The sequence below is a fragment of the Camellia sinensis genome, chromosome 12, assembly GCF_055761805.1.
Source record: "Camellia sinensis isolate YWXY chromosome 12, ASM5576180v1, whole genome shotgun sequence".
Lineage (NCBI taxonomy): Eukaryota > Viridiplantae > Streptophyta > Magnoliopsida > Ericales > Theaceae > Camellia > Camellia sinensis.
Window position 1 is genome coordinate 154,183,080 of NC_138972.1, and position 14,301 is coordinate 154,197,380.

A 14,301-nucleotide genomic window follows, 5' to 3' on the forward strand; every position below is an offset into this window, starting at 1 on the left:
TCATTTAGGTCAAGTTTGGCATATCTTGAAAAAGACAAAAAGTCACTTATTTTATTTAAGTCACATTATCTTATTTAAGTCACATCACATCTTTAACACATTATTTCAAACTCAACTCATATTTCATAAAAAGTCAAAAAGTGCACTTATTTAGATCATCTCAAACAACCCCTTAGTACTGATAATGACATTAAAAAGTTTATCAAAATGATAAATGATAAAAACATTTTAACTTTTGTCTATAAATTTTTATCTATTTTTAATATATTTATGTTAACTTATATTAAAATATGATATGAAATATATACACAATTGAATTGTATTTTTAAAAATATTTTTATAATGATAAATTTATCTTAAAAAATTAAGATAAAAATTAGTGGTAAATATGTCTACTTCATAGTACCGGTCCTAATTTTTTCTTCTCCTCTTGTTGTTAAGCCAATAGGCCCAACAACAATTAATTTAAGGTCCTGTCAAATGTGTGGGATTTAAGTATAGAATGAAACTTGGACAAGTGTGTCATATGGAGCATTTCTTTGAGTAAAAGGGTTTTAAATAATTTTCACAAACTTGGTAATAGAAAGGCAAATTCAGGAAGCATTTTTCAGATACTGGAAATGAGACTCTCTGTTAAAAACTACAAATTTGTCCAGATTTCCTAGTGCCACTGTTTATGAATGTTTGGCACGTTTAAATATCAATTTCTTTATCGGCAGTGATAGAGGGCCCGAAAGAGGGTGGCCCGAATGCCCCGAAATTTTTTTTTTTTTTTTTTTTTTTTTCAGCAGACGAAGAAGAGAAGGAGGGGAGGGGAGGGGAGGGGGAGGAGGAGGAGGAGGAGGAGGGGGAGGAAGGACTGGAGGGGGCCTAAAAAATGGAGGAAGAAGACGGAGGAAGAAGAGGTGGCGATCGGCGACGAGCAGAGGCGGAGGCGGCGAGCAGAGGCGGCGAAGGCGACGAGCAGAGGCGGCGATCGGATCGGCGACGCGATCGGCGACCGGCGACGTCGACGATCAGAGCAGAGCAGCGAGGCGGCGGCGCGGCGACCGGCGACGACGACGGCCTCTCCCTCTCCCTCTCTTTCTCTTTCTCTCCTTCTCTTTCTCTTTCTCTTTCTCTCAGACTGAGGAAGAAGAAGAAAAAAAAAAAAAAAAAAAAAAAAATCAAAACCCAAAACGACGTCGTTTTGGGTTTTGAGCCAAATTCGAGCCACTAATTTCGGGCCCTCAAGCATTATTCTTTCTTTATAAACTGCCTCGCGTATTGATCCGTTGCCTTTCTCAAGTTATTTTCGAATAAAGAGATAGATCAAACTGTTTTTAATAACAAGTTACTCATAATTAATTGGGCAAATTACATATACACCCCTTGAGGTTTGGCTAAATTACAGATACCCCCTGAGGTTTCAGAAATTACATCCCGCCCCCTGAGGTTTGTATTTTCATAACAATTTGCCCCCTGAGGTTTATATTTCATAACAAATTACCCCCTAATTTCTTATGCAAATATAGCATTCAGGGGGGAATTCGTAATTTCTCAAACCTCAGGGGGGCATCTGTAATTTAGCCAAACCTCGAGGGGTGTATATGTAATTTGCCCTAATTAATTTTGTTACTGTTTTGATGTTAAACAAACATGGACAGAAATGAAATTGAAGTTGGAAATATTTTTAACATATTTAAGAAATTAAACAAAAGTGGCTAACATTTTTAGTAGTCATGTCAAATGAGAAATTTAATGGTGGGCTAGATCCATGAAGTCGCACAGAACTCTTTCCTTTCTTTCCTTTTTTCTTTTGGAACTAAATCAAGTCGCATAGAATTTGAACATCAAGCAATCAACCTCCTTTTTGGTGTCCTTATACACCCATTCTATCACATAAACAAAAGATGTTTAAAATCTATCACATAAACAAATATAGAGAGAATTGAGAGAGAGATATAAGGCAACCAGCACAGAATCTCACATCCAAAAAAAATGATATTTCTTTCATAAATATAGGGAAACATCCAACATCTGGGTCTCATGAACCAACAAAAAAACCCTAACGAGAGTATCATATATAGAGAAAGATGAGATGATTAGCATAAACCCATGTTTCCAGCAGGCTTATAAGCAAATTAACTTATACATGGATCTCTTATCTTCAATCCTTTAACAAATCCTTCAATCAATTCTTTTATGAAACTCGTTTCGAATCAGGTATGAAGCAAATCTTTCACCAAATTTCCAACATCCCAATTTTCATTAGTTTGACGAAATTGTTAATACTGTGCTTGGTTAGGAGATTTGAGAAGAGATTTAGAAAGGGAAACGGAAAAGATGGATGAAATGTGAATAAAACATACTTATATTTTACTTAGTTTCACACACTTCTTCATTTTCCCTTTCCCTTTCCAAATTCATTTCTAAATTTCCCAACCAAACACAGCGTAAAAGACAAAGCATTGGAGATGGTTTTTTTTTTTCCTCCTTAATTAAATTAGAGTAGGTTTTTGGGATAGGTTTGGTATTCTTAATAAAGAACTGAGGAAAAAATTTGATTCACAACATCAAAGTAAGATATATCAAATCAAGATTTTGCTATAAATTCTTGAACAAATTTGATGAATAAAATGCTGAACGGTCGGAGATGCTCCCCAAACCCACATCTTCTTTCATATATACAAACAAACATTCAAATGACTCTGAGTGGGCTGCCAATGAGGGCACTGAGGATCCTCTGGTGAATTCTCTTCGGATAATTTGCCCCAAATCCCACCATGTATGACATTTTCAAAGGGTTCACCCCTAAAATGTTGTCCACCTGAAATACATATAAATAAAAGTCATTTTACAATTATTTTATTTTAAAGTGAAAGATTTTTATTGAGTCACATGATTCTGTACATAACTTTTGTAAGAATTTTTTATTTGTATATACTAATATTTGAATAGAGAAGAGAGAGGGCATTAATTGTGACAATATGTACCTTGTGTATATTGTGTACTTGTAGAAGGAGAGTTCGGTAAAAGACGACAAATGAAATCTTCAGGTTGTTGCCTGAATGGTTCAAAAGCCTTGTCATTGTCCACCAGGGTTTTCTACAAAAAAAAAAAAAAAATAAAAAAAAAAAAAAATGTTTAATTAAAGCAACAATATATAAAATAAAAAATAAAAAATCACTTGATAAGGCTAGTAGAGAGATTTTGTTATGATAGTATTTAGCCTTGAGAGGAGCACGCGACCAACAGCATATTTATCGTCCCAACTAAAAGTGTCGGTTGCATCATTGGCTCGCAAAGAATTTATGAAATTCAAATAAAAAACGTCGCTCTCAAAATCTATGTAGCTCCCCACAACAATTCATCCTAAAAAATACATGAAATATTTTATACTAAATGAATATGCTTTTCATTGAAATCAAAACACTTTATAACTTTTTATATTTACCTCAATCTCAATACCCAAGGCACTTGTTAGTGCTTTTTTTTTAATATTAGCCTCTACATTGACAGCGGCAATTTGTTTGGAAGAAAGCAGGTCCTCACTATCTTTGCAGCTTCCCAATGGAGTGTAAAGATACCAAGACAGACACAACGCTGCTTCCATCATAATAACGGAAGAAAAAAAAGTTAGTCCCAAAGCATGTCATGAACATGGCAGGAGTGAAGAGTTGAGGACACAGCATTGTAGTGGTGGGTAACGGTTTATCCGAACCGCTCAAACCGTCTAATCCGCCCAACCCGCATATAAGTGGGCGGTTTCGCAAACATAATGCGGGCGGATGCGGTTTGAAATATGACAAATTTGCGGGTTGCGGGAGGGTCGCGGTTTAAACCCGCAAACTGCAAAAACCGCCCGCACTTTAATTATTATTATTATTATTATTTTTTTATATACCAATTTTGTAACTTTTACAGGAGCACCATTATATTCTCTATGACACTAGGATCCTTATTTTTAAGTATTTCTTAACTTTCTTAATGCTGTAGAATTATCAAGTCCTAAACTTAGTTTCTTATATGATTTTCATTGGTGATTCATCAACTTTTTCCTAATAAAATTTTTCTTCTAATGGTCAATAGAACTTATAGTTTGATTATTGATTACTGAACTGGCAATTCTAATTGAGTACAACCTTTAATGCATTGATATACATTTTTTTCATAGCAAAAATGCTAGTGTAGGGTCTCTTTGTTTTGGGTACTTTCATTTAATGCATTGATATTCAATTTTTATTTGTAAACTCATCAAAAAATTGTTATCACAAATATATAAAAAGAATCTGATGCCTAAATTCGCTGGAAAAAAAAAAACTCGAAAATTAATTTTTAAAGAAAAAAGTGTAAACCGCAAACCGCCCGCACATTTGCAAACCCTATCCGCACAAACCGCAAACCGCACTGCGGGCGGTTGCGGGTTAACTTTTTTCCAAACCGCATAGATGCGGGCGGGTCAAAACCGAACCGCAAACCGCACAAAACCGATCCGCGAACACCCCTACAGCATTGATGTCCAAATGCATTCAAAAACATCAAACTTGTGACCATAAATCTATTGAATAGCTAAGGCCTGGACATAATAAACCTAGAGGAACTTACGTAGAGCAAAGGAAAAAGGGAAGGGAGAGATGAAACCCAAATAGAAACACAGAAACAACTGCTGTTAGCAGCATCGCCACTGAAGTAGAATACACCTGAAAGATTCAATCCCAACAGCTAAGCAAGAGATTCAAATAAATTGCTTAATGCATGCCTTTTTCTATAAAATACAATTACATGATAGACCTGATTCAATCAATGAATCCATCATTTTCACAGATCCAAACAAATGGACGACCTGAGTTAAGACCGAGCTGACAAAGCAGCAACAACTTAGTTATTGCTGCAAGGAACTTACGTTTGTCAGACTACAAAATTGGAAAATGGCAACATGATATTATATCAATATGCTTGTAAATTTTTGTTTCTATAACATGAATCCACCCGGTAACAATTTTATCATGTTAAAAAAGAAAAACCAATATCATGAATGCTGGACAAGGTCTCCCGAACAAACCCCCTTTCATTGTTCATTAGTTTTCAGGTTGCTCTATCAAAACTCTCAGAAACCAATAGCCATGCCCGTCCTTTGTTATTCGTGATTCTTTTTTTCCTTTGTTATTTGCGATTCTTTTTTCCTTATACTTCTTTAAGTTGAGGCATGAAACATTAATGCATGTAACTCATTAATAAAAATAATATAACATGCTGCTTCTTAGTGTGTAGTGATACAAGAAAAATATAAGGATTTGATTGGAAATATAGGAGAGTTCCCAATATCAAAAAAATTTGGATTGCAAGATAAACCCAAAAACAGAGAAAGGAAAATAACATAACCCTACCCTAGCTAGACTGTGTACATATCAGTGACATCTTGGAAATATAACCACTTGTGATCCGACTGGCCGGGCATAGTGCAGAAGGGGCACTCGAGTATAGTCTTCTTGTATTGTTGTCTCAACTCAGTCAATTGTAGAAAACCGAACTCATGGTAATCACATAGCATGGCATAACGGTAATGATGGAATGGCTCCCAAAAAATCTTGTGACCCATGATGGTTACCGCGAGCAAGAGTGATACTATTAATTGAAGCATTGAAAGGAAAAATTGCATGAGTGCACTAATCAAGCCAAATAAATCGAGAAATCTAATCGGAATGTGTTTCTTCTTCATCCAAACGATTTCTCCAATGGCAAAGACCACAACCACTAGAGTAGTACCAATACCCAAAAAACAAAAAAAGCGTTCTTCCCTCCCTAAATTGTTCGAAGAATGCACTTAAAATTCCAAAAATTACATTTGGGACGGCACAATACTTATCAAACTTGGTTTTTCTTATCTTTTGGTAAATCTTAAGAAAAATCTCTTTCATCACTCCCTCCATGGTTGATTAATATCGGTATGAAATGGGTTTTTCAAGGTCACCTGGAAAATGGTGAATCTCACCTAAAACTTAGAGGAGAAGGTGACTTTTGTTGAAGATGGAAAGGAAAGGCTAGAGATTTATCAATGGTTGAACCAAATCAAAGAGAAAAGATGGTAAAGAGAGGTGGTTGAGTGAAAGACAAAGCAAGCATGAAAAGAGAGAAAATGGTAGAGCATCTAGGATAAGGAAAGAAAATTTTGGATTATATTTATAGGAAATTTTCAACAAAGGGGTTGAAGGAAATCTTTATAATTATTTATACCCATAAATCTTTGTTTATACGCACAAATTTTGTAATTATTTTTTAATTATCTATAAATAGTATTTTCTGTTTTTTTTTTAAATTTTGAGTCCATTTCTGGCTTATAATTATGGCTTATAATTATAAAGATTTCTGGCTTATAAATGAGTCAATTTATGGCTTATAATTATGGCTTACAATTTATGATTTTGAGTCAACCTTTATTTATTTGGCTTATATTTATAAGAAATTTTCAAAAAAGGGATTGAAGGAAATCTTTATAATTATTTATATCCACAAATCTTTGTAATTATTTTTCAATTATCTATAAATAGTATTTTTTGATTTTTTTTATTTAAATTTTGAGTCCATTTCTGGCTTATAATTATGGCTTATAATTATAAAGATTTCTGGCTTATAAATGAGTCAATTTATGGCTTATAATTATGGCTTATAATTTTGAATCAATCTTTATTTATGGCTTATAATTTTGAGTCGATCTTTATTTATGGCTTATAATTATACAAAGATTTCTGTCACTTATGACTTATAAATCTTTATTTATACCCTTAAATCTTTATAATTATTTTTTAATTATCTATAAATAAATGAACTAATTATGAGTATTCATATAATTATCTATAAATAAATCTTTGTAAAGATTTATGGCTTATAAAGATTTTGAGATTTATAAGCCATAAATCACTGATTTATTTATAATTCTGATCTTTTTGTAATTATACAAAGATTTATGGTTTATAAAGATTTTGTAAATTTTCAGATTTTTATTTTTTAATTATGAGTCAATTTTTTTATTGTTTGTGGCTCTATGACATTTTTCTAAAAAATGCCATAAAATATTCTTTTTGTGACATTTTTTAAGAACATGCCACTAGTATTAGGGCTGAGCAAGGAATCCGTGAAATCCGTAATCCGATCCAGTCCAGTCCAATCCGATAGGTTTGGATTGGTTTTTTGAATCCGCGGTTCGGTTCCGGATTGAAGAATTAAAAATCCGTAGTCCACGGATTGGTTCCGGATTGAACCCTACGGTTCCGGATTGGAACCGATCCGGACCGTATACAAATAGTCTATATTTTTATTATACATCCTCCCCCATAGTATCTTCTCTTATTCTATATAAAATTTAAACTCAAACCTAAAACCGTATAATATCTTATTTTATTACTTTTGTTTGTATTTTCTTATGGTTGTTTAAATTCAAGAACGATATGTCACTATTATAGAAAAACATGTTGCTATTATGGAAATGATATAGCGCTATGTTTATATTTTTATGAAATTAAAGTGTTATATATATATATATTTTTGTTATTTAATTATGTGAATCCGTGGTCCTAAACCGATCCAATCCGTATTTAAATGGATTGGTTCGGATTGGTTCCATGATTTAAACGGATTGGATTGGTTCCAATTTTTCAAGAACCGTAGATAACGGATTGGTCCTGGTTTTACCCAAATCCGGTCCAATCCGGACCATGCTCACCCCTAACTAGTATGGTATCACTAAAATATGTTTTTGTTGTAGTGTTGTGACACTTGTTCATTGAAATGTCACTAGAGCCTTTTATGTTTGTCGCTTTGTGGCATTTTTCAAAAACGTGCCACTAAATATCATTTTTGTGGCATTTTCTAAAAATATGCCACTAGTGTAGTGCCGCTAAAGTATGTTTTTGTTGTAGTTTTGTGACACTTGTTCATTGAAATGTCACTAGAGCCTTTTATGTTTATCGTTTTGTGGCATTTTTCAAAAACGTGCCACTAAATATCGTTTTTTGTGGCATTTTCTAAAAATATGCCACTAGTGTAGTGCCACTAAAGTATGTTTTTGTTGTAGTGTGACTAGACCATTCCAAACCAAACCAAGCCTTTAGTCTCAGTAAATGGGGTCGATTACATGAATCCTTCTTCTCGATTTGCCCTATCAAAGGCCATTTCGTTAGTCAAATTAAGTAGATCCATATCTTTATTTACAACGCTAACCAACGTTAATCTAAGCCAACCCCATGCCTTAACACTTGCATCTACAGTTATAGCATTGCATCTCTCCACTATTGCCTCTGCTGGTCTCCGTTGAATATGACCAGACCATCTCAATCGATTCTCTCTCAACATATCTTCTATTTGTGTTACTCTTACCCATTCCCGAATACACTCATTCCTAATTCTGTCTTATAGAACTCAAAAAGATATGATAAACTTTTATTTAAAATATTTCAAATCTAATTACTAAAAAAATAAATGAAATATTTTACTCTCAATTCTTCTATTGTTAGAGTTTTATTTAATTTATTTTTTTTCTCTCACAATTATCTTATTTTTATACCGCAATGATTCAGAGCACTAATTTTGGTGCTCTAATGGAGTACTAATGACATTGCATGGAGGGAAAAAAAAAAAACCAAAACCAAAACAAAAACATCACATCACATTAGGTGGGGCCCACTGTTAGCTCATTAGAACTCAAAATTTAGAGCTCCAAAGCATTTTTCATTTTTATATATATCGTTAAATTTGAACTTGAATTTTTTTTAATAATTCAAATCTAATTATTAAAATAAAAATATATATTTTTCTCTCAATTTTTCTATTATTAGAGTTTTATTTAATTAGCTTTTTTATTTGCCCTATTATGGAAATAATACATGTTACTATATAATATATATACAAAATATATTTACTATTATATTTACTAATAGCCCCCCTAAAACTCAAGTGGTTTCAAAGAGACCACGAGTTTGAAGAAGATTTTTGCTCAACCCCTTTATTTTTCATCATATATTTTTCTTCAATTATTTAAATTTATGTGTTTGATTTTGATGTAATGTATAAGGAGGACACTCAATTTAAATCCAAATATAATTAAAATTAATTATGTAACTTTACAACATTTTTGCTTACCTTTTTATTTTTGGGATTTTTTTTTTGAGGTATCTGGTATTAAGATTTTATAGGATAAAAGACATGCAATATTTGTATAATGGTTGAGGTCCCTCAACATTTTTTCAAAAAAATTTATCTAAAATTTATCTATATTTTGAAATTTCTCTTGTCTGCTCAACTTTTCTAAAAGTATTTGTACCAAACTTTAAAACTGAAGGGCTGTTGTCATCATGAGTCACATAAGTTTAATAAAAAAAAATAAGATGCAGCAGCTGCAATGTAAAAAACCAATACGTCTTACCATCTGGATTGAATGCCAAAGCATTTATTGGTCCAAAGTGCCCTTTGACACCTCCAATTTCTTCTTGAAGAACCTAATTAAACACAAGGAAGAAAATGTTTCCTCAAGAAGTTTAAGAATTTATCGAGCCCATATCATTTACATATCATATGTGAAAAATACACTTTACCTTGTCAAAGAATTTGGCTTCAAACTTTCCAGCACAATGGTCAGTAGTTGTGACAGCTGAAGCATCCTGACCACCTCCAAGCACTACCTAGAAGCATCATTTCACAAAATAATTGTAAGTGTAAAACAAAAAGCTACAAAGAAAATAAAACCGAGTCAGTAACCAATTTTGTTTGACACATAATGTAGAAAGTTACCGCAACAGTATGCTAACACATGCATACAGGAGCGTATGAATACGTGCACAGAAAATGAGGCTATTCCTCATATTTTTCATGAATTCTTCCAAGTAGTGTTTTTAAAGGCTCAAGGCGCTGAAGGTCTCTCGGGGCTTAGGTGCAAGGTGCAAGGCAAAGCGCGGGCTTTATTGAAGTAAGGTGCACAGTCTTCATAAAAAATAGAAAAATTAACATAGATTAATCATTCATAGTACTAAGATAATTTTTTTAAAAATAACAAGTAATCAAGATTCAAGATAAAATATAGAATAATTCTCAAAGCCATGAAAGTGCATATCACATAACATTTTAATTTTCAAAGATCAAATAATCCACATTTAATAAAATAAAAACAAAAACATAAACACTGGTCTGTTTGGTAACGTTTACGTTTTCAGTTTATATTTACAAAAATTTTATAAACTGGTTTTTGTTTATTTTTAGAAAAATATAAACTACAAACACGTTTGGTAATTGACAAAATGTTTAAAAAATTTTAAAAATATAAAAAAGAATGAGAAATGGCAAGTGGCGGCGGAAGATGGTAGTGAAAAGTGGTGACGGTGGGTGGTGGATGGGTGGGTAGTGGGTGACGGTGGCGGGTGGTGGTGGCGGATGGCGGGTGGTGGTGAGTGGTGGCGGGTGGATGGTGGTGGCAGGTGGTCGTGGTGGGTGGGTGGGTGACGGTGGCGGGTGGTAGTGAGTGGGTGGTGGTGGCGGATGGCGGGTGGTGGTGAGTGATGGCAGGTGGTCGTGGTGGGTGGGTGGGTGATTGTGGCGGGTGGTAGGTGGTAGCGAGTGGGTGGTGGTGGTGGCGGGTGGTGGTGGCACGTGGGTGGCAGATGGTGGGTGGATGACGATGACGATGACGGGTGGTAGCGAGTGGGTGATGGTGGTGGTGGTGGCGGCGGTGGCGGGTGGTGGGTGGGTGGTGGTGGCAGGTGGGTGGCAGATGACAGGTGGTGGCGGGTGGGTGGTGGTGGTGGGTGGTGATGGGGGGAGGGTGGGTGACGGTGGCGGGTGGTGGGTGGTAGCGAGTGGGTGGTGGTAGTGGTGTGGCGGGTAGTGGTGGGTAGGTGGTGGGTGGTGGTGGATGGTAGCGAGTGGGTGGTGGTAGTAGGTGGGTGGCGGGTGGATGGTGAGTGATGGTGGTGCTGGTAGGTAGTGAGTGGTGGTGGCGGGTGGTGAGTGGTGGTGGCGGGTAGGTGATGAGTCGTGATGGCGGGCGGTGGATGGTAGGTGGGTGGTGGGTGGTGGTGGTGGTGGTGGCGGCGAGGGGTGGGTGGTGGTGGCGAGTGGGTGGTGGGTAGTGGGTGGTGGTGGGTGGTGGGTGGCAAGTGGGTGGTGGTGGGAGGTGGGTGGTGAGTGGTGAGTGGTGGTGGCAGGTGGTGGTGGGGGATGGTGGCGGAAGATGGTGGTAGAAAATGGTGGCGAGTGGTGGCTAGTGTTGGGTGGTAAAAAGAAAAAATTTGAAAACTCAAAATGGAAACACATTTTTTGAGTTTACATTTTTTGGCCAAATTTATAAACTGAGACCACTGATTTATAAATCAAAAATTTACCAAATAAGTTTTTGTTTGAGTTTTTAAAATTTTTGTAAATATAAACAGAAAATTAAAAACGCAAGTGTTACCAAACATCCAAAACATAAATATCCAAAAAAGATCAATAGCATATTACAAATAATTAATTATTTGTGAATAATTCCCTGCCTGATTTTCTTGGTATCAGAGCCAAGTTATGTTGTATCCTGTTTCTAACTGTTTAGCTACTTCTGTTCAATCGTCTTCCTTGTTTGTTTAATTAATCCTGTTTTCAGTTCATCTTAATCACCCACAAGATCAGTCTATTTTATCCACCTAGTTTAAGTCACCCACTTCTTCCCAGTCTTGTGTAAGTCCTTCCGTTTAGGCAGAGTCAGACTTTGGGGTTTAAAGATAGGGTATGTATGTATACTAGGTCTGTGATAACATTGACAAGAATAGGGTATGTATTAAGATATCTGTAAAACTGGTTAATTAAAACAAAACAATGAACCGATTATTTAGAAGTAACTCATCAGTCAGTTCTAGGTCAACGACCTTGCCTTCCATACCTAATCCAGGAATTTTAATTAATGAAGAAGATGTTGAAATACAAAATGATTCAATTAATTCTGGATGGAATATTCCAAAACTGCCTATTAAAGAGATTTATCAAACTTCTTTTTTACAGAATGTTTTTAAAGTTACTCTTCATGTTAAAACTATTGAACAAGTTTATGCTCTCGAAAAACCAAGAGAAACCTGTCAGTTATTTGATAAAAAATTAGTCAAACGACATTTAGATCGTGGTTACAATTTTATGCATATTGGTTTAATTCAAATTGGTGTCAATCCATTAACTATGATAGGACAAAATACTTCTGTTTTACTCTGTTTAAGAGATGCCCGTTTTCTTAATTATAATGCTAGTTTAATGGGAATGATGGAAACTGGTCTTAATAAAGGTCCTGTACATTTTAACTGTTTTCCTGATTTTACATTAAGTTTACGAGATCCACATATTCTCAAGGCATTAACATTAAACATTCAATTACATGGAGAATACACTGAAATGTTAGATTCTTCTCATAATATTGCTTTGATTTATCGTGTTCATTATAAATGTATGCAAATTAATTTAAATGTTCATGCTTTACATAAAAGCCCCAAAGATAAAACTTTACTAATCCAAAGTAGTAGTACTAATGAATCAAATATTAATATTCCTCACATGATTGAATGGAAAGATATTAATTTACCTGATCAATGGGTTACTGTCAATGAAAATTACAAACATAATCAACAACAATCTTCAATTCACGATATTAAACATATCCAGCAAAATACTGATGGATCCGTTAATATTAAATTTAATCGCAGTCAGTCTTCTAGACATAGTACATCTAGTGTCCCTTCCGAAATATCAACTGAAGACGAAATATTTAACACTCCGTTATTTCGAAAAAATTGTCAAATCCATCTTGGTCCAACTAATCCAATTTCCAAAAATAAATTAAAAGGAATTGATAATTCTACAACTTCTCAAATCAGTAAACCTGTTTATACTACTACCTCCCATTTTCCTGAAGAAGAAATAGCTTCAAATAATTCCCCAACTCAAACTGATTTCGAAGAATTTATACCACCTGTCAATCCTCAACTAATGACAATCAAAAAAGATTTTACTCCTGATTTAGATAAACTACTTGTTGATTTTCGATCCAAAGATAATAGGACTAAACGACATGCCTATCGTGCTAAATATGATTCTACCCAACAATCCCGAATAACTAGAAAATGGTATGATTTTATGGTTCAATATGGTTTCGAATTATCTTTCTTTGATTATCTGGATCAATATTACAAAAAGATTAATACAATCACCAAACATAAGTGGAAAACGTCTCCCAACACTTCTGTTAGCTCTAATCATCCTCCATTAGAAAATATAATTATTGATCACCAAGGTTCTGAAGTCCCAGCCTCTCCTTTTAAATTACCTGGTACTGATCCTGAAATAAAAAAGGTTATTGAACAAAATAATTATACTAATCAATGTCTAAAAACAATTGGAAAACAATTAGACAAATTAGAAACTAATTTAGATGACCAATCTGCCAAATCCACTAAATCTCTCGATCAACCATTACTTAACCTACCTAGTCATCGCTCTAAACGAACTAGCCTAGTTACTAATAATCAATCTACTGTCAAAGCTATTGAACAATTATTTACTAAATTAACTCCTAATGATACTTCTACATCCAAAGATAAAGGTCTTACTGTTTTAAATCAACAACCTATTACAAATCCTGTATCTGATCAATCTGAAACTGATATTACTGATAATGAAATAGATCAATTAGCCCAACAGTTTCAACCTTCTACCCTTAATAAAATTCATTATCCTAAAGTTAATCCTCAAACTACCAAAAACTGGTATTCTCGACCTACTCCTCCTGATCTCCAATTTGAAGAAACAAATATTAGTAATCAATTTTCTGTTTCTGCTAAAAGATTATACGAATGGAATATTGATGGTCTCAGTGAAGATCAAATCCTTCAAAAATTAAACCATTTATCTATGGTCGCCAATAGTTATCTCAGTAATTATCCCCAATACTCTCAACCTGAAATTGTTTCCTTACTTACCTCTGGATTTACTGGTATGCTCAAATCTTGGTGGGAAAAATATCTCACTGAAACAGACCGTGACTCCGTTATTTATGCCAATCAAACTGATGAAAATGGTCTCCCTCTTTTTGATGAATCTGTAGGATGTTGTCACCCTGATGGAATTAATCAATTAATATATACAATAGTTCGGCACTTTATTGGTACCCCTACCAATATTTATTCTCGCATCCATGATCAATTAAGTAATCTCAACTGTCCAACCTTAAGTGATTTTCGATGGTATAAAGATGTATTTACCTCTCGCGTCATGTTAAGGGAAGACTGTACTAAATCATTTTGGAAAGAAAAATTTATT

General features: G+C 34.5%; 1 protein-coding gene across 1 annotated transcript in view; it reads right to left on the minus strand.

Annotated features, from left to right (window-relative positions):
* The window catches only part of LOC114292562 (eukaryotic translation initiation factor 3 subunit I-like), a 95,617-nt gene that overhangs the window by 17,593 nt on the left and 63,723 nt on the right, over window positions 1–14,301 (minus strand). Inside the window, exon 5 of the mRNA XM_082900199.1 lies at window positions 9,401–9,473. Coding sequence (XP_082756325.1) covers window positions 9,401–9,473 — 73 coding nt within the window. The remainder of the gene's footprint in view (window positions 1–9,400; window positions 9,474–14,301) is intronic.